The sequence below is a fragment of the Protopterus annectens genome, chromosome 4.part0, assembly GCF_019279795.1.
Source record: "Protopterus annectens isolate FY-2018-M chromosome 4.part0, PAN1.0, whole genome shotgun sequence".
In the NCBI taxonomy this organism is placed as follows: domain Eukaryota; kingdom Metazoa; phylum Chordata; order Ceratodontiformes; family Protopteridae; genus Protopterus; species Protopterus annectens.
In genome coordinates, this window is record NC_056733.1 from 1993637989 (window position 1) to 1993655782 (window position 17794).

Sequence of the window (17794 nt, forward strand, 5' to 3'; positions counted from 1 at the left end):
TGCAGTATGTTAACATTATTTGGGGAGTCATTGACAGCACCCAACTTAGATGCTCTTCGTGTTTCACTGTTGCAGTCATCACACTGACTGCGCCAATCTCATGATCACAGTCAGGGATCTGGACATTGATAAACTGAAAACTTTGTGCTGACTCGTGCCTCACTTCTCTAAAACAGTCTGGTTGTTACACTTGCAGTACATTGCTACTACTCTAATTTGAAAGTCATTCTGATCCCTTGTGCCTTACAAAATCCCAGGGCACTTCTCCACCTGAGCTCTCTTTCCCCACCCACACTTGCATTAACTAGTCTTCTGTTTTCTCTGTGGAAACTACTACACAGTTGGCAGTAGATAGCTCCATTGCATGCTTGAGATAGCAGTCACATGTGGCAACATAACAGCATCAGCTGCAAACAATAAAGATACTAGCCTTTCATCTCCAAACTAGATGCTATCCAACTCTTGGCTGTGATTTGATATCCTCTCCATGAAAGTCACCAACGGGTAAGAGATAATGCAGCCTTTGCTCAGTCTTGCATCCACCCTGGATGAATTCAGTTTAGTGCTGAGAATAAGGACACGGATCTCACTCCTCAAATACAGAGTTTGAATGTCTTGTAGCTGTGGGACTCAGTGTACCCTAAAATATTTTAAGGGACACAATTGTATGCATCATTCAAGTCCACAAAGTGTCTGTAAGCAGTACTGGCAAACTCCCTTGACCTTCTTCATTGTCTGTGCAGGGAAATGGGAGTGGATCAATTGTTCTTTGGTCAGAATGAAGTCTACATTGCCCCTCCTGAATCAGAATTCAATTGTTGGATGAAGTCTCTTTTCCAGTATAAAATAATATGCTTTCCTATGGATGCGGCGTCCAGAGGATACTGTCATAGCCTTCCATTAAATGGAGTGTTAAAAAAAAAAAAAAAAACACATTAGTGTCCAGTGCCTTCAGCATTTCAATGCAGATGTCATCTGTTCTCGCAGCCTTGCCACAGCAGAAGTGTTTACTTATTGCTTCAACTTCATCTACTAAAATTATCTATTTTCAGTGGCTGCCTCTGGCATTTCATCCTTAGAGGCAAGTGTGGCCATAAGATTTTAAGAGTTTCTCAACACAAGGGTATAGCTAGGCATACTCTGTGTACTCAAATGAGTAAATTTTTGTTGAGCATTTCTTGGAAACTTCAACACTGAAAAAGCAGAGAATGTTTAGAACTGTGTTAATGAATATTTACAGTTGGTTGTGGGAAAGGAATACGCCTCAAAAAATAGTTTTGTATGGATAACTGTTGAAAGTAACAATCACCTTCCTATGTCAGGGGATGGCAATTTGAAGGTTGAGCATATTTTTAAATTGATAGGTAGGTAGGTCATAGGAGCAACAACATTTAAGTCCGAGTACAAAATATAAATTTTTGGCTATATCTCTGCCTCAGAGCTCCTTCCACCGCTTGAAAGTGTCCCCCTTGAGTTCAGTGTTTTGTCACCCTTGCTGACAGTTTCATTTGCAGTATTGCACTTCCTGTTCCTTAGTCACTGTTTGGTTTGTCAGAACCAGTTTATGGCTTTATTTAATTGATAAAAATAAATATGACACATTAAGAATTTAAATATATTGATGCATATACTTCTCCCCTCCTTTGCCCTGTAGACTGTACTTTGAGTTCCAGTTTTTCGTTTTATTGATCTGCTTACGAAAATGGAGTTTTCACAAAGGGTATTTATTTCAGGTTTCACTTCTAATCTGCCTAAAAAAAGAAATGCCAGGCATCAGACGTTTTTTACCCAGTGACCTTGATAACTGTGTGTGTGGTGTGTGTGTGGTCAGAGCAGGGCTTGGGAATATGCCCTTTCCCTGTTGTGTGAACTTGGTGTTGGTACATAAATGTAGTAAAAGGTGTGGGGAACACAGCTTTCCACATGGGGGTGCAGGGGGAGGCTTGCCCCTTGCAAAAAAGTGTGTGTGTGTGTGTGTGTGTGTATATATATATATATATATATATATATATATATATAATATATATGTGTGTGTGTGTACATGTGTGTATATATATATATATATATATATATATGTACATACATATGTACATGTGTGTGTATATGTAAATTTTTTTTTTTTTTTATCTTTGATCAATATTTTTCACAGTATTTTTTTACATTTGAGATTTGAGTCTTCGATCATTTGTATGATGCTCATATAATATAAATCTTGCACTAACTTGAGAGGATTACATAGTATAACCTTAAAGTGATTTGTTGTAGTTTTCCAGTATTTTTTTTTTTTTTTTTTTGCTCAGTCTTCTGACAGGAAATGTATTTTACAGTTTTACAAATGTATCCATTTGATCAGTTCATCTAATCTCAGAACTAATGGCAGATTTCATTCGTCTGCAACCTGTGGGTATCGGATCCGACCTCGGATCCGAGCCGGCAATTCAAAAGCTTAGGCTCCGAGCTCCTAGCTCCTCCCTCTTACCCATAATCCCCTGCCAAGCCCTGACTGACCTCAGATTTCGTTTGCCGCTTTTCAAGTAGCTACAGAATTCCAGAGCTCCTGGCGTTGGTCAAGATAAGAGATAGTTTTTTGACAAAAAAAGTTTTAAAAATATTTATTTTATTACTAGATTTAGTTAGTATTGAGTGTGTTTAGGCTTACCTCCCTCTTTTTCTTTAATTTTATCGGGTTTTGCGTAGTTTGTTTGTGTGTGTTGTGTGTTAGGCCTTAGGGTTACTATGTCTGAAGCCCATAAGGCTGTGTTCTCGAAATGTACCGAGTGTGGCCATAAGCTATCCCCAGCAGATGGCCACACTCGGTCAAGTCATCTTGGGGTTGAACACCTGTCATCTGGTTGTACCATTTGTGCAGGGTTCAACCCCCGGGCTTTGAGGGAACGGAGGTCGAAGTTGGTACTGGCGGGTCTTTTACCTCCAGATACCGCTTTGGCCTCTGCCCCTTCCACTCAGCAACCTGTTGCTGTGAGTTCTCCCCCTCCGGCTGGGACTCAACCTCCCTCTAAGTTGCCGGAGGGGAAGGATTCTTCTAAGGAAAGACAGAAGGAGAGGCACAGGGAGAAGCACCACAAGAGAAGAGCCGAAACTTCCAGTTCGGCTCCTCCATCTAAGCGGGCCTCCCCTGTGCCTTCTAGCTTTCCTCCTCCTCGGCTCCACTCCCCTCGGTTCTCTCATGGACCCGAGGAGGAGGAGGCTAGCCCTTCCAGGAGGTCCCCGAGGCGGCTCTCTAGGTCCGCTTCGGTGGCCTCCTCTAGGTCAACATTTTCTATGAGTGAAGCTGATATGGACCGGATGATGAGGAAATTCATCCAGGCCCAAATGCAAATGGGAGTGCTCCTAGCCCCCCCCCCATCCGGGAGGGGCTTCGACCCCTTTTTTCGCCCCCTTGGCTCCTTCTCCGACCCATACCACGGGTTCGGAGCTGTCGGCGCCGTGCAGATTTGGATCCGGGGGTGGGTCGGATCCGATGGGTCGGCGCACCTCGGATCCGTCCCATCCCTTGAGTGCTTCGGGTACTTCGGACCCGACCTCTCGGAGCCGAGGGCCGAGCCTCGGATCCGAGGGAGCTGGTGTGTCTTCGGCTCCGTCCAGGTCGGAGCACACCGGTCTCTCGGATCCGACGGTTTTGGCTCCGACTCCGATCCGTGCGTTGGATCCGAGTGGGGGTCGGCTCTCGGGGCTTAGAGAAGCTGCCTCCCCCTCGGCTTTCGACGTAGTGGAAAGGGCACTGTCGAGGACATCAGGACCCCCGGTCCCTGCCACGGCTCCATCCCACACTCCATTGCATTTGGGCCAGGCCCCCACCTTCCGGTCCCAGGGACAGCCCGCCTCGATGTCCCAAGTGGTTCCCTTGGAACATCCAACTGCTGAAGAGTACTCCTCGGACAGCCCCCCCGAGGAAGTACCTCGGAAGCGTAAGTGCAAGAGGAGGCACATGGACTCCCCTGAGTCCGTCACTGAAGACACAGACTTGGATGAAGGGGAAGGCTCCCCTAGGTCACCCCCTGAGGACGTCTCATTTGGAGACATTATGGAAATGTTAAGGATCAGGGGGGGGTGGTCTGCCCCCAAGGCTTCTTCGGACGAGTCTGTGTTCTTGGAGGCATTCGAGGCGGGCCCTTCTACCTCTTGGGTGTCCCCTCCTGCTGACCCCCTGGTGGATCTTATTTCCATCAGGGCGTGGAAGGATCTGGACACCATTGAGCCTATCCCTAAACGCCCGGACCGCATTCTTTCCCCTCCGTCGGACCGCACCCACTGGAGTAAGGGTCCCCCAGTAGATGCCATGATGATGGCTGCAGCCACGAAGAGGGAATTGGCCCAGGAGAGTCCCTCCGTGCATCCTCCGGGCAAAGAGTCCCGTGCGATGGATCGCATTGGGAAGCGGGTTTTTAGTTCAGCAACCTTCTCCTTGAGAGCGCTGAACTACATGGCACATGTCATTAGGATGCAGCGGGATCTGATTAAAGAATACGCTGCATCTCCCCCAGAGTCCATCTCGAGTGAGGATAAACTGGTTTACTCTACCCGAATGGCCACTCTCAGATCAGTTTCCAATACATCTATGCGGCTATTGTCTCATGCTACTGAGGGAGCCGCTAGAGCCAGCGGAGCAGGCCTAGTCATGAGGCGACAGGCCTGGCTCCGCCATTGTGATTTTGCAGAGCCCTTCAAGGCGACCTTCGCGAATGCCCCCTTTGATGGTTCTGCCTTGTTTGGCAAGACTGTTCGCGAGACATTAGTCCAGAGCGAAAAGGACGGGAAGACGCTGTCTGCCGTCGGAGTCCGCTTCTCAGCTCCCCAGAGGTCCTTCTCTAAGAACCAAAAGGGACAGAAGAAGATGTGGTTCCGGAAGTCGCAGCAGTCCCAACCTGCTCCGGATAACCAGTCCTTCCGTGGCAGAGGAGGACGGGAGGTCGCCGCTAGAGGCAGGGGGGCTCCTGGCAACTTTGGGTCCAGAGAACCTATCTCTGATAGACCCACGCAGCAGCCCTGAAGGGTTGCCTGGCTGTCCGTCTCTGGAGGCAGTCGGGGGGCGTTTTTCGAGGCACCTGACTTCTTGGGAGTCCATAACAACAGACAGTTGGGTGCTTCATGTCATATCCAGAGGATATTCAATCCCCCTATTCAAGGTTCCCAAATCTCGCAGCCTCCCAGATGTTCCACCCGACCAAAGGGAGGCGGCAGCTGTCGAAATCGAACAGCTGCTAGGAAAAAGAGCTATCCAGCGCGTCCCCCGAGATCAAACCGGATTAGGGTTTTACTCCAGGTTCTTTTTGGTGCCAAAGAAGACGGGGGACTTAAGACCAATCTTAGACCTTTCCCAGCTGAACCTGTCAGTAACCAAGCAAAAGTTCCGGATGGTCACCCTGCAATCTATACTTTCCCTTTTGAGGGAGAACGACTGGATGTGCTCCATAGACCTCAAGGACGCGTACTACCACATTCGGATGGACAGACGGTCCAGGAGGTTTCTTCGCTTCCGGCTGGGAGCCAGTCATTATCAGTTCAGGGTCCTCCCCTTTGGTCTCTCCTCAGCCCCCAGGGTGTTTACCAAGGTGCTAGCGGTGGTAGCGGCCCACCTGAGGCTCCAGGGATTACAGGTCTTTCCGTACCTGGACGACTGGCTCCTGACGGCATCATCAAGGCATCTTCTGTGCTCAGCCAGGGATTACTTTCTTCAACTAGCACCAAGGCTGGGCATCACGATCAACTGGGAGAAATCTTTTCTGAACCCCACACAAGTTATAGATTTCATAGGAGGAAGACTAAACACCAGATCAATGCGAGCCTTCCTCACCCCAGACCGTATTGCCAGCCTGAAGTGTCATGTGACAGCGATCCTGCAACCATCTCCAACTGCAGCTTCGGTCCTGAGGGCTCTAGGTTCTATGGCGGCAGCTATTCCGCTTCTCATTCATGCTCGTTTACACATGCGGGTTCTTCAATGGACCCTTCAAGTTCAGTGGTCCCCTCTTTGCTCCTCTCTAAACGCTCCGATTGCGGTCAGCAGAGCGTGCAAAGACTCCCTTCTTTGGTGGCGGCTTCTTTCTCCGGAGCCCCTGGCAGGGAGACCTTTTTGCGCGGCATTTCCCCGAGCCACAGTGACCACGGACGCTTCTTGCCTCGGGTGGGGGGGGCATTCAGCGGGAAAGATTGTCCAAGGCACGTGGAATCCCACAGAGACGTCATTGCATATAAATGTCCTGGAAATGAGGGCGGTGCTCCTAGTGTTGCAAGCACTTCACCACGTTCTTCCTTCAGGGACTATTGCGATTCAGACAGACAACATGTCGGTAGTCTGGTATATCAACAAACAGGGAGGAACCAGGTCTTACCCCCTTTGTCGAGAGGCCATGAGAGTTTGGGAATGGGCAATTTCCACCAAACGCTTTCTGGTAGCAACGCACATTCCGGGAAAGTCCAACATCCTTGCGGACAAGCTCAGTCGCACCATCCTTTCTCCACACGAGTGGTCTCTCAATCCTCAAGTAGCGAAGAAGATTTTTGCCGTTTGGGGGCAACCCTGTTGCGATCTTTTTGCCTCTCCCTCAAACGCCAAATGCGACAATTTCTTCGCTCTGCTTCCCCCACCAGGGGAGTTCCCGAGAGATGCTCTGGTGCATGCTTGGCCTCCCGGTCTCCTTTATGCCTACCCTCCACTTCCTCTGATGCAGAGGCTTCTGCAGAAAGCCAACAGTTTGGGGAGCAGAATGATTCTCATTGCCCCATTCTGGCCTCGACAACCTTGGTTCCCCTTCGTATGGTCTCACAAAATCAATCCACCATGGATTCTGGATCCAATTTCGGATCTCATCTCTCACCCTCTGGGAATTTCAGTTCCCAATCTGCGGACCCTGAAGTTGACAGCTTGGCTGCTCCAGTTCCATCCTTAATTAGGACTCCCGGTATCTCATCACCGGTCAAAGCCATTTTAGTGGCAGCTCATAAACCTTCCACCAGGCAGGTTTATGGGAGTAAATGGAAGAGATTCTCTATATGGGCAGTACAGAGAACTTTGGATCCTTTCTCGGCACCTATGTCAGCGGTGCTGGATTTTCTAACCGACCTCTTTCATCAAGGGGCTAGCTCTTCCACGATTAAAGTACAATTGGCAGCTATCTCGCATTATCACATTGGTCTTGACAAAGCTCCCCTTATGATGGCGAAATTATGCAAAACATTTCTCAAAGGAATTTTTTTGTTGAGGCCTCCAGTCCAGGAGGTTGTACCACCCTGGGACTTGTCTTTAGTCCTACAGGCCCTTACTGCTCCTCCCTTTGAGCCTGCAGCTTCTACTGATCTAAAGTACCTTTCCTGGAAGACTGCCTTCTTGGTAGCTATCACTTCAGCCAGAAGAGTGTCTGAGCTTCAGGCTCTGTGCATCAAACCGCCTTACCTTTCTTTCTTCCCTGATAGGGTATGCCTCAGGACCAATCCTTCTTTTCTTCCGAAGGTCTCTTCTGAATCCAATATCAACCAGTCAATCAACTTACCTGTGTTTTTTCCCAAGTACTCAAAGGAGAATACAAATTACATTCTTTGGATGTTCATAGACAATTACGTTTTTATGTTAGCAGAACAGCTGGCAACAGCTGGCCACAGGAAATCAGATCAGCTGTTCGTCTCCTTTGCTAAATTTGCTCTGGGTAAAGCAGTATCTAAAGTCACACTATCTAAATGGATTGCTAATTGTATTTTGCAGGCATGTGACACTTCAGGCAGACCTGCTCCTCAGAGGGTCACGGCTCATTCTACTAGGGCAGTTTCCACGTCAGCCGCCTTTAAGTCCCGTGTATCATTGGATGATATCTGCGCGGCAGCTACTTGGGCCTCGCCTCATACTTTTATTTCTCATTACAAGGTGGATGTTGTTTCTAGAGGAAGAGCATCCTTTGGCTCAGCGGTGCTCCGGAACATCCTTCCATGACGGCCGCCCAAGATTCAGGTAGCTAGGGACTCTGCCCCACAGGTTGCAGACGAATGAAGTCTGCCTACTTCAGATTTAGAAGTTATGTACTCACCATAACGTTCCATCTGAGTAGGTGACTTCATTCGGATGCAACCATCCCCCCCTCCATCCCCCTGACCTTTTTAGAACGAGTATTTATGCTGTTTTAGTGTACTGTTGTCAGTATTTTGAGGCAAACTCAATCTGAGGTCAGTCAGGGCTTGGCAAGGGATTATGGGTAAGAGGGAGGAGCTAGGAGCTCGGAGCCTAAGCTTTTGAATTGCCGGCTCGGATCCGAGGTCGGATCCGATACCCACAGGTTGCATCCGAATGAAGTCACCTACTCAGATGGAACGTTATGGTGAGTACATAACTTCTAATTCAGGAGCAGGTTTAGTAAAGCATCCCTGTAACTAGATGGTAGATTGTAGAATAGAATAAAATGTAGCACTGTATAGTGGCGGGAATAATACTGATTTAGTAGCAGCAGGTAAAGTACTTCTCATTTGTACTGTGATTTTAGTCAGTCTTTCATTTTTTTTCAGGGTTCAGTAAAGTATTATTGAGACCCCAGACAACTGAAGAGGTTTCTCATGTCCTCAGGTAACTTGCATTTTACTGTTTTAATCATATGCTGTTTAACTGGGATCTGTACATGCAAATAAATTTACAACTGTTTGTACTGTGAGTGTGCGAATGTACACGTGTTACTACATTTGTAGACACATAGTAAACAGATTGCTTACATGTTTGGAATAAGAGGAGTGATGATCTATAGATTTATTACAGATCGTACTTAATGTAATAATTATGTGTAAAGAATCTACATTACCCCTCTGGAATCAAAACCCAACTGTTGGATGAAGTCTCTCGCCGCAAGGTACAATACTACAGACATTTACCAGAGCTGTAGAATTGTATTGCTTTACACTTCCTTGAAGAAAATACTGTGAATTTTGGGTGGTTCATTCACACAGTGGTCAGTAACTGTTGTATAGATCCTGTGTCTGTGGTTTAACTCCTTGACTGATTATGATTTGTTTGATGACTTGTCTCTGTAGATGTTCTCCACTCATTCTAGTTTCCGTACACTTTTCAAAGACATACGGGTTGATTGAGTGATGAAACATTTCCATGAGTATTGCTTTTTGGTGCAGACTTAAGTGACCCTGTTGTGCCACAGCAGTGCATTTATTACTTGGTGTTTCAGAGCGTGTCTTTTTAATTTCTTCACTGTATTCTGTTCTGTAATAGTACAGCAACTCCCTGTACAAGTTAGTAGCTGTCAAACATCTAAGCAGGAGCAGCCTTTTGGTATTTGAAATATGTGACAGAATAGTGCAGTTTGAAATTCTTTAGGCATAATTATTACATTTGGCTTACACCACTGGCTCCAACACTGACAGCATGGAATCGGAAACAAACATGGCATTTTTAAGAATTTCCTTAAAGGAGGCGATGGTTATTTTAGTCTCTGGAAGTTTTCTTCCCTTTTGGTTTGGAAAGTTGCATAGCAGATTAATGGTACACAAATTGTAACGAGAAAATGGATTACTGTTATTTCTTTTAAGGTTCAGGATGAGTATACTCTGTCTTTTTTTTTTTTGGGAAAGGAGGACCTGAAAATTTCTTCACTCTGACTGCTGAGTACCTTCCTTTTGGCTGACCAATTAGAAGTCGGAGGAAAGAGCCAGAGCGTTGTGAAGCTAACCAGTTGTATCCTGGGCGTGATACAGCCCATGTAGCCAAAAGGCTACTGCAGGAGTGAGGAATCTGAACATCAGTTGTTATGTTAAATGCAACCTACACAACTGTACTTTTCTTTTTAACCTGTGTGAAGTCCTGAAAAGTATCAGTATTTTTTGTCGCATTTATATTCAAATTATTACTTTGCCAATTCCAAAGTAGGTTGAAGTCCTAGTGTAACAGTGGTATGTAGGTGTTAAGAGCTAAGGACTAATTCTTAATGGAAAAAAAAAGATGAAACTATGGAGTGTGTAGTCAAGTGTAGCATATCAAAGTACAGTAGGAACAGTTCGAAGTGGGGTCAGGAGCTCACAATGTTACAGCAACATGAGGTGACATAGTATTTAGCATATTTGTAATAAGCGGTGAGATAAACAGGTTGTAGGCCTCAGGCTTTCTACTTGACTGTTAATCTGAAAATAACTTTAACTGCATTTCCATTTCCACTATGTGTCTAGGTTAACCAAAACATGAGTTTTGCTGATGGGTAAACCCCTGTACAGAAACCCACTTATGTTGGATATCTCGTACTGGGGCATTCTTGTGACTCTCTTGGATTAAGCAGGCAATCAGAAATTGAAAGAACAAGTAAATCTTTTTATTTGTTTAGATTTGTTGTCTGGGGTAGAATGCTGATCCATGCATACCTGTTTCAGGGCTCAACTTGGGTGTGAAAAAAATGCAACTAACCAAGTAGGAAAATGCAAAGCATTTTACAACTGGTTTAGACACGGTAGCTTATGCAAAAATAAAGCAGTTTCAAAGAGATTTACTGTGAACAGTATAATACAGTTGTAACTGTTGCGGTTATCATTCTATATTTGTTTCATTTAAATAATTATTAAAAAATGCTATATATTTAGAAGAAGTATACATGGAGAAAAAGGCTAAATGAATAGCTGCTGTTTTGAAGTAACATTCTTAGGTTGTTTAGGAGTCAGGTGGAGTGAGCTTAAGTACTGTTCTAAAGTACTTTGACCGATGGTGTAAGGTGTGTAGTTAGGTGTTGTACTAGAGTGTCCTGAATGCATGCAAGTTTGCAGTAACAGTTTGAATCTGAAACGGGCTATGATTTTGCATCATAACTTTCAAGTTTCTTTCAATTTTGCAGGTATTGCAGTGAGAGAAATCTGGCAGTAAATCCACAAGGAGGTAATACTGGCTTAGTTGGAGGCAGCGTTCCTGTGTTTGATGAAATCATCCTTTCTACAACTCTTATGAATAAGGTTATCAGCTTTGATGAGGTTTCAGGTAAATAACATCACCACAAAAATGTCAAAGTTACGATTCTAGATGTAAAAAGAACAACAGATTGCAAAAGTGTGTTTTTTTACTAAGGCAGATCAAAGGAAGGTACTATTTGGAACTGGTCAGACTGATGGCAGCTTTCATCTTGGTACTAAATTTGAACAATAGGGACTGATACTTTCCATAACCCATCAGCATGGCTTGTGGCTGCAAAGCAATTTCACATTTACTCATTTTCCAATCTATGTAATGGCTGTTCTGCAGTATGCTTACATTATATAATATGAACTGCTACTGATGCTAAATCACATATGCTAGTGTATACTGTAAATTTCATTCTTTGTTTGTTGTCTGGTATTGGTTCCAGTAAAAAAAAATACATTTTTTTTTTGAAACCCTACTGGTAGAAGAGGTGAATTGCTGATATAGATGAGAAAAAGGCTGGCAAGAGTTAATTCTAGAAGAATGTCAGTTCTCACAATGCAGAAGCACATACTCTCTCAACCTCTAAATGCAGGAAATCTGCACAAAGCCAAATAGTAATGGTGGACAAATTGTAAATATTTCTCTTATAAACTTAAACAGTGAGTAGTATAATAGGTTTTGCTTTAGCATGCATTTTGTGAAGAATATGAACTCAAAGCAAATGTGTGGTATTTAGTGACTTCATTCCTCACTGATTTGCCAGAAGAAGCCAAATTTTATGAGGAACATACCAAAACATATGAGGTGAAAATCTGGACAGTTGAGAAGTCTACAGAAGCACCAAATTATTGAAGATGGGAGAAAATTTTGAGTATTCTAATAATTTCTGGTATTTCTGTTACCGTGGTTGGCAAAGAGAATTGAATAAGTGCAAGGACTGAATGACCTAGTTTTGTAAAAGGTTACAGCAATGTAATTTCTTGCTAACCAACTTTTTAATTACTAAGTAGGTCACATTACATTCATTCTTAGTGTGAATGCCTGGGTTCCCTATCAATTGATAGTTTTCAGAAACTCTAACTCCATATGGTCGAAACCATATGATCATTTTTTGAAAATGTGCAGCTTTTGAATGGAGATCGTGGTACAGTGAGGATCGGGAAATGTACCCTTTTCCTCACTGTAGTGCAGTCTCGGAGTTGGTGTATTTAATTTGCAGGGGGTGTGGGGGGTGCATGGGTACTTGGCTCCCTGCAAAAAACATAAAAAAAGTGTGTGTGTTTTTTTTTTTTTTTTTTTTTTTTATGTTTGAGTTTTCAGAAACCCAGTCATATGGTCTCTTCGATGTTTTCGAGATTCAGAAAAGTCGATCATCTGACAGACTTGAATTCCTGACTGAAAGTAATTTAATCATGGCATTGTATTAATAGAACATGATTGCCAGTACAAGGGATGTTGTCTTTGCTCTAATTGTTGAATTTATTTATTCATTCATTTATGTATTTATTTTGCCTTCATTTACCGTGAAAAAGCTGACCGGGTTTAGCTAAACCCTTTTTCAGCGGAGACCTGGGAAGAAAAGTCCCTAAGGTATTTTCTGCAAAAAAAAAAAGTTATCAAAATTATACATAGAATGACCGTACAGTGTACAGACTGGTATACAGGTGTTTGCAGAGTACATTATATTTTAAATAGTGTACATAAATTTGTAGCAGTGTCTGTATTTTGACAAAGCATATTACAGTATTTATAGCATTGTATCACAGTATTTATAGCATTGTATCACAGTATTTATAGCATTGTGTGTCTTGTATACAAGGTAGCCATATGAGTCTTAAGTCATTTGTAGTGTAGATTCTTTTCCATGTGGTGGTGTAGGGAACGGGGTAATAAAACAAAATCAAATAGCATTTAGCGTATAAACCATGCATTTTTTTGGTTAAAAAAGTGATGTGTCCTTTTAGAGATATTATTTTAGTGATTAGTAATTAGAGCATCAGTCTTTAGGGAAACGGAGAGAAAAAGTAGTTGTTACAGTTTTGCTTGATGTGTTTAAGAGGGTGTCAGTAAAAGAGAGAATAGAGAGTGGAGGAAAATAGGTATTGTAGTAAGGGATGCATCAAAGGTATAGCATGCCTTGTTAACGAGATTATGGCTGTATAATCTTGGCAAGTATATTGATGGGTTGAATGGTAGCAAGTAAGGGGTACATATTAGGAAGGATGGTAACAGCAGGGCAGGCCTCTGGGAAATGCAGGTGCAGAGCCATTTATCCATTTCATGAGATTTTAATTGTTTTTTGAAAGAACTTAGCTGTTGGATTGATTTCAGTGTTAAATGTATGTGGTTCCAGGCTTTGGCAGTATTAGTTGAATCTGGGGAGTCTCCTGCACTGTTGTACTCTTTGATGATAGTAAGAAGCAATTCATCTCTGGAACGTAAACCTCTGTTTGAGGAGTGTGGTTGAATGAAATTGTTTAGGGATGGCATTTTTCAAGTTAATGGAGAAGTCTGTGTACTGTTGTGGATTTGCTGTATGTTAAGTTGTTTGGGTTTAGTTTAGCCCTTTGAGAGCCAGACAGTGGTGTCCTGTGAAGTTCATGTTGGTAGCAAATTGTTATTTTTTTATTGTAACATTGCTCTAGTTTGTTTAACGTCTAAGCAGATTAGTGCCAGTGAGTGCCCTGACCTCTTTCCCCAAACATTTCCCTGTAGATTTTGTTTTATTACTGATTGCCAGGTGTTTAATTTTATATATACACACACACACAGTTTAGTGGTGGTTGTATTTTCAGTTTAGCGCTATTAGGAGCTGTGGCCTTGTCCTGTTACTACACAGGTGCAGGATATAGCTTTGAACAAGTAAAATATTGCTTGATTATGTGCGATAATAACAGTGGGACTAATACATACTTTCAGTAATTATATTTATGACTAAAACATGCTCAGTAATCATGCATGTTAAACCAAATGTCATATGATCATTTACTGCCCTGGTCCTTTCCGTTTGTAATCCCCATTCATCACATTTCAGCTTATCCCTTTCACAAAAGATATTATACCCTCCATTTGGAAGTCTGCAATAGTAAGGCCACTGCCAAAATGGAAAAAAAAAAAAAAACTTCCACTATCTCAGAATTCCTCCTGATCTTTGTTCTTTCCAAATTATGGATTAGAGAAATTAGCCTTTTCTCACACTCCAGTTATATTTAGCAGTACTGCCTCCCACCCCTGCGGTTTGTGGACAGGGAGAAGCATTTTGACTTTTCTGTCTGTACTCTTTCCATTGACAACTTAATTATTGTGGCTAAAAGCAATTTGACAGGTGCTCAACCAAGGCATTTGACCTGGTGGAGCACAGCTCACTGTTCAGCTCTCTCTCAGTCCTTAGCATTCATATCAAAGCAGGAGGCTAGTTTAAAACTTTTGTCTAACAGAAACTTGCAGGTCAATTTTTAATCCTTTTTTCAGAAACCAAGCCTGTCTAAATTAAAGGAGCCCCCCACCCCCCCCCCCCATGCTTTTCTTTGTAGTCATGGACATTCTTTTGAAGTCATATGATCATTTACTGCCCTGGTCCTTTCCTTTTGTAGTCCCCATTCATCACATTTCATCTTATCCCTTTCCCAAAAAGTATTATACCCTCAATTTGGAAGTCTGTAATAGTAAGGCCACTTCCAAAATAAAAAAAACTTCCACCATCTGAGAATTCCTCCTGATCTTTGTTCTTTCCAAATTATGGATTAGAGAAATTCGCCTTTTCTCTCACTCCAGTTATATTTAGCAATACTGTCTCCTTTACAGACACACCAGCGGTTTGTGGATATGGAGAAGCATTTTGACTTCTCTGTCTGCACTCTTTCTATTGAAAACTTAATTATTGTGGATAAAAGCAGTTTGACAGGTGCTCAACCAAAGCACAGCAGCAGAGACACAAAAGAAAGACTTTGGAGTGATTAATTATAATTTTTCTGCATTTTCTTGCTGCCTTTAGCTAATTCCGCCTAAAACTCCAATTTTTTTTTTAGAGTTTCTGTGATTTAAAAAGCTTGTTTCAGCTACATATTGTACTTATTTTACTGCCTGCACTTTAACAAAGTTGTTTTTGTTTAAATTACCTGTTTAAATGCACAGACATGGCAATCACACTTGAGTGTGTAGCCTACAACAGTTAGTGTTTTTTTGATTGCATTTGCTTTGTTTTCTGGGGGAAAAAAAAAAACTTGTTTTCTTGCCTTTCTAAGCTACTATAGTCCATTTTCAGGTTAGTGCTGAGTTATAAGTTTTTGTGTTTTCCCATACCTTAGTTGGATAGAAGGAAGTTTCTCTGCTCACCTGTGAGAGAGGGGAGCTTTGAGCAGCCTATCTGTCCCTGGAGGAGTGGTTGCAGCCCAGAAATTAGTAATTATTGGCCATTTTGGGCTAATTTCTATCGCTTTCATTTCCCTGCTATAAAACCCGCATTAGCGTGGTTTTGCACGCTGGGCAGCACCGGTTAGCTAGGGTATAAGTATTCCCGGCTCCACAAAGTCTACTCTTCAATTTTTCCCGTGGAACTAGACAAACTTTCAACCTAAGCACTCAAACCATTCACTTCTCAGCCCGGCACTTGCTCAAAACTCATAGCAAGCACTAATAAACCTTAGCACTAGACCCCCCCCCCCCTATACTTTAGAGAAGGACAAGGCTCTCTATTCGACCTTACCAGCCAGTCAGTAAAACAGTTCACTGTACCTATCCAGGCATGTCCAAAGGGCGGTATCATGTGTACACTCCGGTCCATCTGGTGAATCTGGGCATTTTGAGGCAATGTTACAACTGCCTCATGTACACAGACAGCCATCTCCTCCTACCACCAAACACTAATACACGCGAGAGATGCAATTATACAGCCAAACTGGAGGCTAAGCTCTCTCAACTCAAGACTGGACCAGACAGTCAAGAGGAGAAGGGAATTACTTGCATCACACCACCAGTTTCACATAGACCTATGAAACCAGCACTGGCAAAAAACACACATAAATACAAGAAAACAAACTCGGAGGCTCTAAATAAAAACCTGCAAAAGCAACAGAGACCTTCAAAGCAGACATCCAAGCAACCTCCACCCCCCCCCAACACAAACCATGAAACACATATTTCACAAAACCAGTGTGCCACGCGATCACAGCCCTTAAGGCAAAATAACATACCCAACACACTAGTAATAGGTGACTCTATCGTCAGGCACACTGACGTCCCACTCACTAGGCTGAACAGTGAGAAGGTTACTGTTAGCTGTCTGTCAGGTGCCAGGATCCGCCACATAACACAGGCACTTAGGTCACTTCGGAACAAGTACAAATATGACTCTGTCATTGTCCATGTTGGTGTGAATGACCTGAGCCATACCACCGTGGACTATATGAAGAGACATGGAGGAGCTCTCTGATCATGTAGCCCAGGCCAGTATGACCCTGACCCGGAGTAGCATCCTGTCCTCCCCAAGAATGATACCACAGTATAAAGAAAAAAATATCAATTTCAACAATTGGCTAAGCTTCTGGTGTCATTCAAAGGGGATCCAGTGTCTGTCAGCCTGGGATGACATGCTCGACAAGCGACGCTGCTTCGCTAGAGACGGCTTGCACCTGTCACCCCTAGGCTTTCGAATACTGGCCAAGGCTCTTGCCACCCCCATAGTGCCTTTTTTAGGCAAGGCTCAAAAGACAAACCCACCACCGTAAATAACACAAGTAACAAAAAATTGAGGGTAATGCTACTCAATGCCAGAAGTAGTCTAAACCTCAAAATGCATGCACTCGAGGCACTCGTCAGTAAGGAGAAAATCGATTATATGTGCAGTAACAGAAACCTGGTTTAGGTTCATAGGTAAGTACTAGGCTATCTGCCCAATGGCATTTATAAGTCTAGCCAGAGTGTGTTGGCTTTTGCCACCCCCTTAGATTAGTTCCCTGTGCCTCTGACCAGCAGAGCCATTAGTTCCCTGCGCCTCTGTCCAGCAGAGCCACTGCAGTGATCCCCGGGATACATTTTCTGTTTCCCATCCACCCATCAAGGTTTCTCTTGAGTGCTAGTGAGGGGCTCTGCCTGATGTATATTGGAATCTTGTTGCAAAGCATGGGGAGTCTCTGGGTCAGGAATCTGTCCCTCCAGCACTTCCTATTTATCGTTGTTAAGGTTTATATCCCTAGAGCGTGTGGCTCTCGGGGGATTTTTTTTTTTTTTTTTTTTTTTTTTTTTTTTTTTTTTTTTTTAAGGTGGAGCATATCCATCAATTCTGGGTTGAGCACAGAGATCACCTCTGAGTAAGCGGTATGCATCCGAGTACAGCTGGAGTTTCTTTAGTCGGGCTGCATAGGTCATCTGTTTGAGGCCAGTAATCCTCTTGGTGAGGCACTTTTGTGGTCTTTCCAGCTGTTGCAGGTGTCTTGTAAGGTACATCCCAAATGGGGTGTTGTATTCTATAATGGGTCTAATAAGTGATGAGTAGAAAGGCACAATAACCTCCTTTGTTCTGGATGAGAACCCCTTTGAGATTAGGTGGGCCACGTAGAAGGATTTTCTAACCACCTTGGCAATAGGATTATCAAAGGAGAGATTATCTACTTGGGTCCCCAGATCCTTTATTACTTTTTCTGTATTTAGGGGACTACCACCTATGTGGTAGTTCGCGGGTACTTTGCTTTTTCCAAAGGGGATGACTATGCACTTTTTGGCATTCAGCTTGAGGCCGTGATTTTGACCCCAGGTATCCGTCTCAGTGAGACCCTTCTGGAGGGTGTCTGTATCAGCTGGAGAATCAGTTATGGCCCCTAGTTTGCAGTCGTCTGCGAACTTGGTCAGCCAAAGTCCTCCTGTGCTTGCCTCTACCTCCTGAGAAGTATATACCGAACAGGAGGGGTCCTA

The 17794-nt window shown here is 43.6% G+C and overlaps 1 protein-coding gene across 4 annotated transcripts in view; it reads left to right on the forward strand.

Moving 5' to 3' along the window:
- The window catches only part of D2HGDH (D-2-hydroxyglutarate dehydrogenase), a 719825-nt gene that overhangs the window by 124804 nt on the left and 577227 nt on the right, over positions 1–17794 (forward strand). For all 4 annotated transcript variants that reach the window (XM_044069611.1, XM_044069612.1, XM_044069613.1 and 1 more), the window contains exons 3-4: positions 8512–8569; positions 10824–10963. In XM_044069611.1, coding sequence (XP_043925546.1) covers positions 8512–8569; positions 10824–10963 — 198 coding nt within the window. The remainder of the gene's footprint in view (positions 1–8511; positions 8570–10823; positions 10964–17794) is intronic.